Source organism: Somniosus microcephalus, chromosome 5 (genome assembly GCF_052327205.1).
Source record: "Somniosus microcephalus isolate GS21.2 chromosome 5, FLI_Smic_1.0, whole genome shotgun sequence".
Classification (NCBI taxonomy): Eukaryota; Metazoa; Chordata; class Chondrichthyes; order Squaliformes; family Somniosidae; genus Somniosus; species Somniosus microcephalus.
The window spans coordinates 45400168-45415252 of record NC_140991.1 but is presented as its reverse complement, the minus strand read 5'-3'; the positions used below and the strand labels follow the sequence as shown (position 1 = coordinate 45415252).

Sequence of the window (15085 nt, the reverse complement as noted above, 5' to 3'; positions counted from 1 at the left end):
TCTCTCTTTATAAACGTTCCCACCTCTCTGCAGCCAGAATGCATCTCCCCCTTTAAGAGGTGTTGGCTGCCTTTAAGTGGCGTCAGAGACACCCGATTTTCCACCCCACCCCCCACAAACAGCTACACTGTCAATAAGCAGCACGCTGGCTGCCAGCACCAATTTCATCTGTCCCTGTGCCCACGTGAACAGGCGTGTGAAGTGCCCTCTGCGTGTCCGTTTTAAGACGCAATCGAATTTGCAGGCCGGTAAAATGTTTTATTTCACACGCGTCAAACAGGGAGCCTAAATCTCACTAAATCTACGTTACGGTTGTGCCCATTACTGTTGATGCAAGAATCAGCAACAAAATTTCTTTATTAGGTGTTTGTGGCAAACATCAATTTGAAATGGTATCCAGCGCAAGATATTATTTTGCACAGGTTTGAATGTAATAAAATTGAAAAGAATGTCTGTTTTCTTGTTAAAATTTGCTGGTTAAAAATAATGTCAGCAAACTATCATTTTACATCTTTCTACAAAACCGTCAGAATTTCTAATAAAATCTAAAGAGCGTTTTCTAAAGGCCTTTTGTTCCTTGAGATAGCCAATAATTTATTTGTCACATTTCAGTTCTCAGTAATATTCTGAAAATGCCGAACAGCATGAGGTCGTGTAAAATGACATTGAATCCAATTCGCATTCTTGCAGTAAAGTGATAAGTTGTGTTCAGCCACACCCCATGGAAACCATTAATATTCAACTTGCTATTGTAGTCCATGTCCTCAAAGTGGATATGAAAATAGCTTGGTGCACGAAGTTCTTGATTGGTGCCCATTCTCCCCTTTGCAACAATTACAGTGCCGTGTTTCTGGCACTAGCATTAAGAAGGGAGAGAAAGGTTTTATCATGAGGGAATTAGTTACTTTGCACTCATCTGAGACAGCAATCATTGATAGTAACAACAACAATGTGAATTTATGTACTGCCTTTAACGTAGGAACACGTCCGAAGACACTTCGCAGTGGCCTAATCAGAAATAAATGAACACGGAGCCAAAGAAGGACAATTTAGGGGGGGTGACCAAAATCTTGATCAATGAGATGGATTTTAAGGAGGGTCTTAAAATAGGAGAGGGAGGCGGAAAGGTAGAGGGGCAGGAAATTCAAGCGTGCGAGGGCCTAGACGGCTAAAGGCACGGCCGTCAATGATGGGGCGAAGGGAAGGGAGATGCACCAGAGACCAGAGTTGAAGGAACTGAGAGTTCGGGGGGGGGGGGGGTCGGGAGGGTGAGGCGGTGTTGTAGGGCTGGAGGAAGTTACAGGAAAGGGAGTGGCGACACCATGAAGGAATCTAAACACAAGTATGAGAATTGTAAATTGGAGGCATGGGTGGACCAGGAGCCAATGTGGGTCAGCAAGGACAGGGCTCATAGGAGACCGAGACTTGGTTTTGGTCATGATATGGGCAGCAGGGTTTTAGATAAATTGAAGCTTCTGGAGGGTGGAGAATGGGAGGCCAGACAGGAAACCATTGGAATGGTTGAGTCTGGAAGTCACAAAGAATAACATAGAAACATAGAAGATAGGAGCAGGAGTAGGCCATTCCATCCCTCGAGCCTGCTCCGCCATTTAATGAGATCATGGCTGATCATCCAAATTCAGTACCCTGTCCCTGCTTTCTCCCCATATCCCTTGATCCCTTTAGCCTTAAGAATTATATCTAACTCCTTCTTGACTATATTTAATGAATTGGCCTCAACTGCCTTGTGTGGTAGAGAATTCCACAGGTTCACCACAGGGTGAAGAAATTCCTCCTCATCTCTGTCCTAAATGGCTTAACCCTTATCCTTAGACTGTGACCCCTGGTTCTGGACTCCCCCGCCATCGGGAACATCCTTCCTGCATCTAGTCTGTCTAGTCCTGTTAGAATTTTATAAATTTCAATGAGATCCCCTCTCATTCTTCTAAACTCTAGCGAATATAAGCCTAATCGACCCAATCTCTCCTCATACGTCATTTCTGCCATCCCAGGTATCAGTCTGGTGAATCTTCGCTGCACTCTCTCCATGGCAAGAACATCCTTCCTCAGATAAGGCGACCAAAACTGCACACAATACTCAAGGTGTGGTCTCACCAAGGCCCTGTACAATTGCAGCAAGACATCCTTGCTCCTGTACTTGAATCCTCTCACTACGAAGGCCAACATACCATTTGCCTTCTTAACCACCTGCTGCACCTGCATGCTTACCTTCAGCGACTGGTGCACAAGGACACCCAGGTCTCGTTGCACTTCCCCTTTTCCCAATCTATTTCCGTTCAGATAATAATCTGTCTTCCTGTTTTTGCCACCGAAGTGGATAACCTCGCATTTATTCACATTATACTGCACTTGCTATGCATCTGCCCAATCACCCAACCTGTCCAAATCATACTGGAGTTTCTCTGCATCCTTCTCACAGCACACACACCCACCCAGCTTTGTGTCATCTGCAAACTTGGAGATATCACATCTAGTTCCCTTGTCTAGATCATTTATATATATTGTGAATAGCTGGGGTCCTAGCACCGATCCCTGTGGTACCCCACTAGTCACTGCCTGCCACTTGGAAAAAGACCCGTTTATTCCGTACTAGCTGAAGTGCCCGGCGGTGCCGAGGCTTTTTCGAGGGCATGTTGTTGTTGGAAGAGAGAGAGAGAGCGACTGGGGGGAAGAGAGAGAGAGAGCGACTGGGGGGAAGAGAGAGAGCGACTGGGGGGGAAGAGAGAGAGCGACTGGGGGGGAAGAGAGAGAGCGACTGGGGGGGAAGAGAGAGAGCGACTGGGGGGGAAAGAGAGAGAGCGACTGGGGGGAAGAGAGAGAGCGACTGGGGGGAAGAGAGAGAGCGACTGGGGGGAAGAGAGAGAGCGACTGGGGGGAAGAGAGAGAGCGACTGGGGGGAAGAGAGGGAGGGGAGGAGTGGGGGGAAGAGAGGGAGGGGAGGGGTGGGGGGAAGAGAGGGAGGGGAGGGGTGGGGGGAAGAGAGGGAGGGGAGGGGTGGGGGGAAGAGAGGGAGGGGAGGGGTGGGGGGAAGAGAGGGAGGGGAGGGGTGGGGGGAAGAGAGGGAGGGGAGGGGTGGGGGGAAGAGAGGGAGGGGAGGGGTGGGGGGAAGAGAGGGAGGGGAGGGGTGGGGGGAAGAGAGGGAGGGGAGGGGTGGGGGGAAGAGAGGGAGGGGAGGGGTGGGGGGAAGAGAGGGAGGGGAGGGGTGGGGGGAAGAGAGGGAGGGGAGGGGTGGGGGGAAGAGAGGGAGGGGAGGGGTGGGGGGAAGAGAGGGAGGGGAGGGGTGGGGGGAAGAGAGGGAGGGGTGGGGGGAAGAGAGGGAGGGGAGGGGTGGGGGGAAGAGAGAGGGGGGAGGGAGGGGAAGGGAGGGCGGAGGGAGGGCAGGGGGAGGGCAGGGAGGGCGGAGGGAGGGCAGGGAGGAAGGAAGGGAGGAAGGAAGGGAGGGAGGGCAGGGGGGAAGGGAGGGCGAAGGGAGGGCAGGGAGGAAGGGCAGGAAGGAAGGGAGGGGGGGGGAAGGGAGGGAGGGGGGGCGGGCGCCCCCCCCCCGAGGGTCGCGCCCCCCGGAGGTGAAGACCGCCGATTGCGCGCGCAGCAGGAGCTGAGACGCGGCGTCTCTCTCGGCCGGCGGGCCCGGTTGCCAGGGCAACCGTGACGCTGACCAAGCCAGAGAGAGAGACGCCGCGTCTCAGCTGCTCCTGCTGCGCGCGCGGCCCCCCCCCCCGAGGGTCGCGGCCCCCCCCCCCCGAGGGTCGCGGCCGCCTCCCCCCGAGGTGAAGACCGCCGATTGCGCCCGTTGCCAGGGTAACGCTGGACGCTCAGTAAGCCCCGGCAGAGAGAGACGTCTCAGCTCCTGCTGCGCCGCACCCTAGTGGTGCTGGGCTGAGGCTCGGCCCTCCAGCCTTCGAGTGGGGCCGGGAGGTGCCTAGCTCAGGCGTGGGTGCGGAGGAGACGCCGAGGCTTCTAGGCCTACCTGGAAAAACGGGGAAAGGTAGGAAAATTAATGAGATTAGATAAGTTAATTACTTTCTAAATCATTTTTTTTTTAAATATGTGTTTTAAAAGCAACATTTTTTTTTAAGACGCAGAAAGCGGGAAAAAGAAAGGAAAAGTTTGGAATCAAGATGGCGGCGACTCACCTCGGTTCAGAACGATAAAGCCCGGCCACACGCGCACCGATTGGCCCGGCGGCACACGCCAGCAACCCGGCGTACGATTGGTCGAGCTCGAGGTCACTCTGTCGCTAATGAGCGGATAATGAGATGCTAATGAGCGGAATGTTGAAGGTTTTTGGGATACCGCGGGCGCAATTTTAGCCCGGCCGAAACGTAAATACGCTTAAAACCGTCTCGGAAGCGTAAGCTTTCTTTGGAGGTAATGCGCGCGTAGGTACGCCCTGTAACTTTCGAGTGCATACCCGCAACGCACACGCGATGACAGACAGATAGAAAGACAGAATGACAGAAGTACCGATTTATATATATAGATATTAAGGGTTTCAGCAGCAGATGGACGGAGGCGGGCAATGCACAGAGGTGGAAGTGGGCAGTGTTTGTAATGGAGAGAATATAACAGAATCAAATAGAATGTTGATGTTGAATTGGTGGCAAGGGTATGGAGACAAGGTCTTCCCAGTGTTTAACTAGAGGAAACTGTGGCTCATCCAAGACTGGGTGTTGGACAAGCAGTCTGATAGAGGCAGTAGAAATGGAGAGGTAGAGCTGGGTGTCATCAGTGTACATGTGGAAGCTAACCCCATTCCTTCAGATTATGTCACCAAGGGGTAGCATGTAGATGAGAGAGAGGAAGGGGCCAAGGATAAATCCTTGAGGGCCTCCAGAGGTAATGGTGTGGAGGTAGGAAGAGAAACCACCTGTGATGTTCTGGCTATGATCAGATAGGCAAGAGAGGAACCAAGCAAGGCAGTTCCACTGAGCCTGACAGCGAAGCAGGGATTTTGGAGGAGGTTGACATGTCAGTCTGCAGAGAGGTCAAGGTAGGTTAATGCACCATGGTCACAGGCACAGAGAATGTTATTTGTGACTTTTATTAGAGCCACTTTGGTGCTGTGGCAGGGGTGGAACCTTGATCAGTGAGATTCAAACATGGTGTTGCGAGAAGGTTGGGCACCAATTTGAGAGGTGGCAACACGATCAAGGACTTTGGAGAGGAAAGGCAGCTTCAGATGGGGCAGTAGTTTCCAAGACCCGAGAGGTCGCGGGTGCTTTTTTGAAGAGGGGTGATGACAGAAGTTTTCTAAGGGAGGGGGGCAGTACCTGAGGAGAGGGAACCATTTACAGGCAGCATGGGAGCCAGAAAGAGAAGTTGGGTGCTCAGCAGTTTAGTGGGAATGGGGTCAAAGGAACAGGAGAGGAGTCTCATGAACAAGATAAAATCGGCAAGGGCATGCGGGAGATAGGTTAGAAACTAGAAAAAGACACAGGGTGGCACAATGTGTGGGGGCAGTGATGAGTGATGTCCTATTTTTAAATGTTTCTTCATGGCAATTTTGGAACAATGTGTTTTTGTTTCTGCTAATACTGTCAATGGTATGCACTGTGCAAAACATCTTGTCAAGGTATGTTATATGCAGTGTTACAAATTTGGGTCTGCCATAGATGCTGTCTCAGCTATATAAATGCAAGTTGTTGTTGTTGCTGGTTCAATGGCATCAGTCGCTCCTGTAAGCAGTCATGGCATCTTACTTTTATAGGAGTTGACTCACAGTGCCCTGTATCTATTTGTGCGGTAACATAACCCACAGATGTAACAGGAGCATCCCCTTGTGATCTGGACTGAACATGTCTTTTGCACGTGTACTTTTTCAATCTCGCCAAAGGCAGAGTTAACAGTTGATGAAGCGAGGCTTGAAATAAATCATTAAGCTGCTTAATGTCACAGCAAGGGAACATACAGTAGAACAGTGATGATCAGATACACATTTCTTCAATCTGTACAATTTACTTTCATGCAATGATACAAAATAAAGAACACAGCACACTTTCCCACACCAGTGGGTCATCTTACTTGGCTTAAACAAGAGATCTTACTGTTTCCTCCAGCATTTCTGTCTTATGAGCCTTCCTAAAGCATACAACAAGACCTGGACAACGTTCAGGCTTGGGCTGATGAGTAGCAGGTAACATTCGCGCCACGCAATGACTATCTCCAACAAGCGAAAGTCTGACCACCACCCCTTGACATTCGACGGCATTACTATCGCCGAATCCCCCACCATCAACATCCTGGGGGGTCACCATTGATCAGAAACTTAACTGGACCAACCACATAAATACTGTGGCAACAAGAGCAGGTTAGGTATTCTGCGGCGAGTGTCTCACCTCCTGACTCCCCGAAGCCTTTCCACTATCTACAAGGCACAAGTCAGGAGTGTGATGGAATACTCTCCACTTGCCTGGATGAGTGCAGCTCCAACAACACTCAAGAAGCTCGACACCATCCAGGTCAAAGCAGCCCGCTTGTTTGGCACCCCATCCACCACCAGTGTACCATGGCTGCAGTGTGTACTATCTACAAAATGCACTGCAGCAACTTGCCAAGGCTTCTTTGGCAGCAACTCCCAAACCCACGACCTCTTCCACCTAGAAGGACAAGGGCAGCAGGCGCATGGGAACACCACCACCTCCAAGTTCCCCTCCAAGTCACACACCATCCTGACTTAGAAGTATTTCACCGATCCTTCATCGTCGCTGGGTCAAAGTTATGGAACTCCCTCCCTAACAGCACTGTGGGAGTACCTTCACCACATGGGACTGCAGCAGTTCAAGAAGGCGGCTCACCACCACCTTCTCGAGGGCAATTAGGGATGGGCAATAAATGCTGACCTTGCCAGCGACACCCACATCCCATAAACAAATAAAAGAAAATTTGCAGCTCGGTTTAAAAGCTAACTGCCCTCACAGCTGATTTCTAATTCTCTATTTATCTCTCATTTCTCCATTTGTTTGCAGGCAGATAGGGATCAAAGGATTTTCTTTGTTATTCGATTAACTAGACAAATTAGCAAATTGCTTATTGTTTAGTTTCTGGGGGAGACAACTTCCATTTAGCATATTAACCTTTTTTAAGGTCTGGCGATTATCACATTGCTGTTTGTGGAAGCTTGCTGTGCGCAAATTGGCTGCCGCGTTTCCTACATTACAACAGTGACTACACTACAAAAAAGCACTTTGTAAAGCGCTTTGGGACGTCCGGTGGTCGTGAAAGGCACTATATAAATGCAAGTCTTTCTTTCTTACACTTGTGGGAGTTTGCTTTCCTTAAAATAAAAACCAACATTAAAAGTAGCTCTGATTTCAAAATTCCTCCTGTGGAAAAAGTCAAAAAAATCCTGAAACGTGACAACCGGTGTATATCTTATTCCTTCCCTCTTTGAGCACATCACTGTCTATATTTCTATACATTCTGAAAATAATCCATTTTAGCTTCTTTCACTGGATTCAAGTGTCAGCTTGAGTCAGAAGGTTGTGGGTTCAAGTCCCACTCCATGAGACTTGAGCACAAAAATTTAAGCTGGCAGTGCTGAGGGAGTGCTGCAGTGTCGGAGGTGGCGTCTTTTAGATGAGCCATTAAACCGAGGCCCCGTCAGTTCTCTCAGGTGGACATAAAAGATCCCATGGCAATATTTTGAAGAAGAGCAGGGGAGTTATCCCTGGTGATCGCTGTAAGTTAAGCGAGCGCTTAATTTTCAAATGAGCCAGGGTTTGGAACACAGCCGTGGCTCAGTCGGTAGCACCCTCGCCTCTGAGTCAGAAAGTTGTGGGTTCAAGTTCCATTCCAGAGACTGGAGCACAAAAATCTAGGCTGACACACCAGTGCAGTACGGAGGGAGTGCTGCACTGTCGGAGGTGCCATCTTTCAGATGAGACGTTAAACCGAGGCCCCGTCTGCTCTCTCAGGTGGAGGTAAAAGATCCCTTGGCATTATTTCAAAGAGCAGGGGATTTATCCCCCGGTGTCCTGCCAATATTTATCCCTCAAATCAACAGCACTGAAACAGATTATCTGCCCATTATCACATTGCTGTTTGTGGGAGCTTGCTGTGTGCAATTTGGCTGCCGCGTTTCCTACATTACAACAGTGACTACACTCCAAAAGTACTTCATTGGCTGTAAAGTGCTTTGAAATGTCCAGTGGTTATGAAAGGCGCTATATAAATGCAAGTCTGAAGTTCTTTAGTAGTATATTTTATTTTCAGTGCACCACATTACTGTTAAGAAGACAGTCAGCCTTCTCGCAGAGCAGCACCAGTGACCAATGAAGCAAGCAGATACTTAAAGTGAAAGTTAATGCTGACATCAACACTAAAAAGTAAAATTTAATCAGGTTACACAGATTCTCAGAACAAATGTCAAAACAGATTAAAATCATTGGGCTGAAGCAGATTTACCAGCTGTTGAGACGAGCGCTTCCTCTGGCAGTGAATGTGACATCACTGCAGCAGAATTCTGGGAGCAGGCTGCACTTGGCTCTTCTAATCAATCCAAACGGCATATGCTCAAACCCCATTGGCTCAAACACTGAACATAGTTTACAGACACGTCCAGTGGCTCAGTGGGTAGCACTCTCAACTCTGAGTCAGAAGGTTGTGGGTTCAAGTCCCACTCCAGAGACTTGAGCACATAATCTAGGCTAACACTCCAGTGCAGTGCTCAGGAAGTGCTGTACTGTCAGAGGTATCGTCTTTCGGATGAGATATTAAACCGAGGCCCTGTCTACTCTCTCAGGGGGATGTAAAAGATCCCATGGCACTATCTCGTAAGAGCAGGTGAGTTATTCCCAATGTCCTGGCCAGTATTTATACCTCAATTAACAGAAACAGATTATCTGGTCGTTATCACATTGCTGTTTGTGGGATCTTGCTGTGCACAAATTGGCTGCTGCATTTCCTATATTGCAACAGTGACAACACTCCAAAAAGTATTTCATTGGCTGTAAAGTGCTTTGGGAAAGCTGGTAGTTGTGAAAGGCGCTATATAAATGCAAGTCTTTCGTTATTTTCTTTTTCAATTTTCGGTTATTTTGTATTCAGACTTAAACACTGAAATGGAACATTTTGACATTTAGTGCCAGCATGAAACACTCCCAGTTCAGATATAACATGGGCTGGATGATAGTTAAAACTCTCCCTACGCTGCCCTAACTAGGCACCTTCACCCCCAGTCTCAGAAATTGCAATCCCTCCTTTTTCAGTGTGAACTTTTCCACTTCACATTCCAATTATTCTGAGTGAGATTGGCAGTTTAGTACCAATACATACTGAAATATATGTTGTGGCACCTAACAGGGGTCAGACTGAAGCTGCCCAGACTTATTCACATGGGACTCTTCCAGCCAGCACATGAGAGGAGGTTTTCATCCCATCTGTTTTGACAGTATTCCAGACTATGTTCCAGTGCGTTAACTATGTTAATGCACTGCACATCCATTTCCTTCAAGTGTTTGAGCAGCCCCAGGTTATATTTCTACAGGCCACTAACTCACCACAGCAAATGTTCTTTACAATGTCACTGATGTAATAAAACTCACTACGCACTTGGTTTGAGCATAAAGCAAGGCTTTAATCAACTCGTTTCAGAAGATGGAGGTCTAGTTGTACTTCACTAGTTCCTTGTCTTACAAAATGTCCCTGGAAAGCTGGGGCCGACGCCCGAGTATTTTTACTCCTTGGACGGCGCCACCAGCTGGCCGTCCAGCGTTATTTCATAAGTAATTTCTTGATGATGAGATTTATAACACTCACCAGTTCTTCTAAGATCCCAAAATGCCTTTGAAAATACAAAAGAATGAGGCTAGGATTGGACTCTGTTGCACTGGCCCCAGCGTAGAATAGGAACATAAGAAAGTACAGGACAAAAAAGGACTCTGCAGTCCATCCGTCCAGTCACAAAAATACCTGACAATAACCAATTCTCCACTAATAAAGAATAAAGGCAAGTACAAGACCAGAATAGCCTGCTGAAACTTACGGCCTAGGTGAAATAGTCTGAGGTAGCCAGAGGCAGAGGATCTCGCTCACTAGTCAATGAGGAAGGCTGTCAGACTCCAGGCTGAGGCATGAAGGCAAACAGCTGATAAGTGGCAGGTAACATTTGCACCACAGAAGTGCCAGGCGATGACTATCTCCAACAAGCGAGAGCCTAACCACCGCCCCTTAATATTCAACGGCATTACCATCGCCAAATCCCCGACCATCAACATCCTGGGGGTCACCGTTGACCAGAAACTTAACTGAACCAGCCACATAAATACTGTGACAACAAGAGCAGGTCAGAGGTTAGGCATTCTGCGGCGAGTGTCTCACCTCTTGACTCCCCAAAGCCTTTCCACCATCTACAAGGCACAAGTCAGGAGTGTGATGGAATACTCTCCACTTGCCTGGATGAGTGCAGCTCCAACAACACTCAAGAAGCTCGACACCATCCAAAACAAAGCAGCCTGCTTGATTGGCACCCCATCCACCACCTTAAACATTCACTCCCTCCACCACCGGCGTACCGTGGCTGCAGTGTAGCATCTACAAGATGCACTGCACCAACTCGCCAAGGCTTCTTTGACAGCACCTCCCAAACCCGCGACCTCTTCCACCTAGAAGGACAATGGCACCAGGCACATCGGAATACCAGCACCTCCAAGTTCCTCTCCAAGTCACACACCATCCTGACTTGGAAGTATATCGCAGATCCTTCATCATCGCTGGGTCAAAATCCTGGAACTCCCTCCCTAACAGCACTGTGGGAGTACCTTCACCACACAGACTGCAGTGGTTCAAGAAGGCGGCTCACCACCACATTCTCAAGGGCTACTAGGGATGGGCAATAAATGCTGGCCTTGCCAGCGATGCCCACATCCCATAAACAATTTTTTTTTTAAAAGCGTTAGTGGCAGTTAGTCCAGGGACCGCTAACCTGTGAGCGGGCTTAGTTCATAATCAGGACAGGAGCGTGTATCTTACTGCCTTATGTTATGAGGATTGGCAAGAAATTGCTGTATCTCACTGAAAACTGTACTTTGCCCGTATAACTCGTCCTATTACCTCCATCTACGGCTCGGTGTCAATTTTTCTGATAACGTTCCTGTGAAAGGCGCTATATAAATACAAGTTGTTGTTGTGTATATTTTATTTAAAATAAACCAGTTTGTTTATAGTTAGCCTTGTCTCAGTAGCAAGCTTTTCAGTCTGCCTTCCAAAAAAATAGGCGAATGCATGGGGCAGCGTGTGCAAGATCATAGCACAATAAACCAGGGGTCTATTGCTACCATCCCTGGGCCACGTTATCATCCAGCTACATACTGGGCAGCAAAGGCATGCACCAGATCATCGAGGATATAGCGTCTGCTTATAGCAACGACCGGTGGCACTGAACCCATGAGAATATCGACTGGAGACCTGTGAATTGGTAAGAGCTAATTAACACCGGAGGGCTGCTCATACACCACAAGATTTCTCTTCACCAAGAAGCCGAAGGATTGCACTGAAGCCTACTTTAGTGGTGAGGTTAAAAGGTAAGGCTGAAGCGTGGGTGTTGATCGCACAGTAACTGTACCATCTCCTTATGTTTTAACAGGCACCAGTAGCGTGGAGGTGAAAGAGAACCGCAATGTGGGTAATTTATCTTTGGAGGATCACACTCGAGCGTCCAGTGACCGGCAAGTCTTCCGCTGTTCAGATGTTTCTAGAAGCGGAGCAGCGGGTCTGAAAAGGAAAAGACCCCTAGAGGAAGGGAATAACGGACACATGCACCCAAAGGTGCAGCTGAAATGTAAGAAACTGTCATGGTCGGTGACGCCAAAGAATGCCCTAGTGCAGCTGAATGAACTAAAGCCAGGATTACAGTACAAGATGGTCTCCCAGACTGGACCTGTGCACGCACCCATTTTTGCTATTGGGGTCGAAGTTAATGGTTTGCTATTCGAAGGCACGGGACCCACCAAAAAGAAAGCAAAGATGAGGGCTGCGGAGATGGCCCTGCAGTCTTTTGTGCAGTTTCCAAATGCCTCCCAGGCTCATTTCGCCATGGGGAACTGCGTAAATCCCACCGCCGACTTCACGTCTGACCAGGCCGACTTCCCCAACACACTGTTCAAAGAGTTTGAGCCGTCGACTCAAAGCGACGGCTTGCCTTGCTGCAGCCCCGCTGAAAATGAATTGCTCTATAGCGGTTGCCGACATGGACGATTACTCTGCCACACGTTGGATTTAATGGTCCAAGCCAAACAAAACAAGCACAAGATGCCGTTCCCAGCAGCGAGCAGGAAGAATCCAGTAGAGATGTTAAATGAGCTGCGTCCGGGACTGAGGTACGTGTGCCTCTCGGAGACTGTGGAGAAGCGCGTCAAGAGCTTTGTGATGGCTGTGAGGGTTGATGGGAGAACGTTTGAAGGCTCGGGACGCAGCAAGAAGCTGGCGAAAGCCCAAACTGCACAGGCTGCTCTTCAGACTCTCTTTAACATCCAGCCAGTACCCAGTGGAAAGCCTTGTCAAATGCCTGGCAGGAATAAATGTCCTCATTTACCACAGGTGAGAATCGCCTGCCAGCTATTGGCAGACCTTGGAAATTTCACACCACATTGTTGGCTGACCTTAGGTAACCTTCATTTACACAGACTGGTGGGCGGGAGAGAAATTATGTGAATTAATTGGGAGGTGCTGAGGAATGAGCACATTTGAACCTATCTTGTATTTGCAGTAGCCTGGTAAATTAATGGAGGTTTAATTCCCTGCAGCAAAATTATTTTTTTTAATACAATTTTCAAGTTGCATTGTTAATAAAATAATAGTGTAAATGCACAAAAATATGTATTGGCCACTTTCTGAGGGAAAGAAAATGACTAATATTGCCTCCCACAAAACAAAATCACTTAAATATGCACTGGGGAATATTAGGCCATTAAAGACTAACGTTGCTTCAAGCAAGTGACCAGTAATATAAGATCACTCTATCTTTTAAACAGAATAGGACCTTAAAAAAAGCTCTCGGTCCCCTAGTTCCCCAGCAGCTGTTTGAGGGCAGGCAGTCGCACCGTCTCCCACCCAAACCTGGCGGGAGTGACGTCAGGGTGGAGGGAGGGATAGGGAATTGGGGAGGGAGCCGGGCGCCACACAAGGGAGCAGCCCCCGGCATAAGGTAAGTGCTGGGGGGCGGGGGTGAAGGGTGCCCGGGGGGGGGGGGTTGCAGAGCAGACTGTGGCAGGGTAGGCCCAAGGATTCCATGCGGGGCCCAGAAGCACACTCCTGCTGCCCTGGGCCACCGAGGAATTCTTCCGCAAATGAAAAACCCGCACCTCTTCCTGTTACTCTGCTGCCTCCCGCCAGGTTCCTCTGGCGGGTTTGCCACCAGGCGAGCCTTCCCCGGGTTCCAGTAAAAATAGCATCGTGGTGCTGATGACGTCATTGAGTTGCAACTTTCACACCTCAATTAAGCCCCCCCCCCCCGTCTACCTGTAGCTGGAGCCTCGAGCGACTTGTAAGTTGGTGAAGATAAAATGCCATCGGGCGTGAATGGAATGACCGTGGCCGGTAAGTCGACTCACTTGATTTTAACCCCTCGGTTAAATTCGGCTCCATTCTCTCAGTCATTGCTCCTTGTCTTCGTGAATCCAGCTTTGTTTCCAGAAGAATGAAGATTTCCTCACACTGACAGTTGTAAAGGATAAAAGTAAGTTAACCCGGTAATCAGTCCAGTCAGTAGGATGCCTGAGAGGGAACAATTATCAGGAAGGACTGAACAGCATGGGGCTCTTTTCTCTAGAAAAGACAAGGCTGAGAGGTGACCTGATAGTGAGGTCTTTAAAACGATGAAAGGGTTCGATAGGGTAGACGTAGAGAAGATGTTTCCACTCATGGTGGAGTCCAAAACTAGGGGTCATAAATATAAAATAAAAACAGAAAATGCTGGAAATACTCAGCAGGTCAGGCAGCATCTATGGAGAGAGAAACAGAGTTAACGTTTCAGGTCGATGACCTTTCGTCAGAACTGGTAAAAGTTAGAGCTGTAACAGATTTTAAGCAAGTGCAGGGGCAGGGAAAGGGGGGAGGGGAGGGGTCACACTTACGGACTGAACGGAGGTGTTCCGCAAAGCGGCCGTCAATCGGCATTTGGTCTCCCCAATGTGGAGGAGACCGCATCGTGAGCGGCGAATACAGTATACTACATTGTAAGAAGTACAAGGAAATCGCTGTTTCACCTGGAAGGGGTGTTTGGGGCCCTGGACAGTGGAAAGGGAGGAGGTAAAAGGGCATGTGTTGCATCTCCTGTGCCATGGGATTGGTAGGGGGTGTTAGGGGGGATTGAGGAGTGGACCAGGGTGTCACGGAGGGAACGGTCCCTTCAGAGTGCTGAAAGGGGGGGGGGGGAAGATGTGTTTGGTGGTGGGATCACGCTGGAGGTGGCGGAAATGGCAGAGGATGATCCGTTGAATGTGAAGGCTGCTGGGATGAAAGGTGAGGACAAGGGAAACCCTATCGTGGTTCTGGGAGGGGGGGGAAGGGGTGAGAGCAGAAGTGCGGGAAATAGAACGGACAGGGTCGAGGGCCCTGTCAACCACAACCATAAGTATAAGATAGTTACTAATAACTTTAATAAGGAATTCTGGAGGAAGTTCTTTACATAAGAACATAAGAAATAGGAGCAGGAATAGGCCAATCGGCCCCTCGAGCCTGCTCCACCATTCAATAAGATCATGGCTGATCTGATCCTAACTGCCAATCCACTATCACAGAACCATAGAGTCATAGAGTTATACAGCACGGATAGAGGCCCTCCGGCCCATCGTGTCCGCGCCGGCCATCACGCCCTGTCTAATCTAATCCCATATTCCAGCATTTGGTCCATAGCCTTGTATGCTATGGCATTTCAAGTGCTCATCCAAATGCTTCTTGAATGTTGTGAGGGTTCCAGCCTCCACAACCCTTTCAGGCAGTGAGTTCCAGACTCCAACCACCCTCTGGGTGAAAAAGTTCTTTCTCAAATCCCCTCTAAACCTCCCGCCCTTTACCTTGAATCTATGCCCCCTAGTTATTGACCCTTCTACTAAGGGAAAAAGCTCCT

At 48.9% G+C, this 15085-nt stretch overlaps 1 protein-coding gene across 1 annotated transcript in view; it reads left to right on the top strand.

The window, feature by feature from the left end:
* The window catches only part of adarb2 (adenosine deaminase RNA specific B2 (inactive)), a 409469-nt gene that overhangs the window by 10547 nt on the left and 383837 nt on the right, over positions 1-15085 (top strand). Inside the window, exon 2 of the mRNA XM_085987599.1 lies at positions 11603-12555. Coding sequence (XP_085843725.1) covers positions 11603-12555 — 953 coding nt within the window. The remainder of the gene's footprint in view (positions 1-11602; positions 12556-15085) is intronic.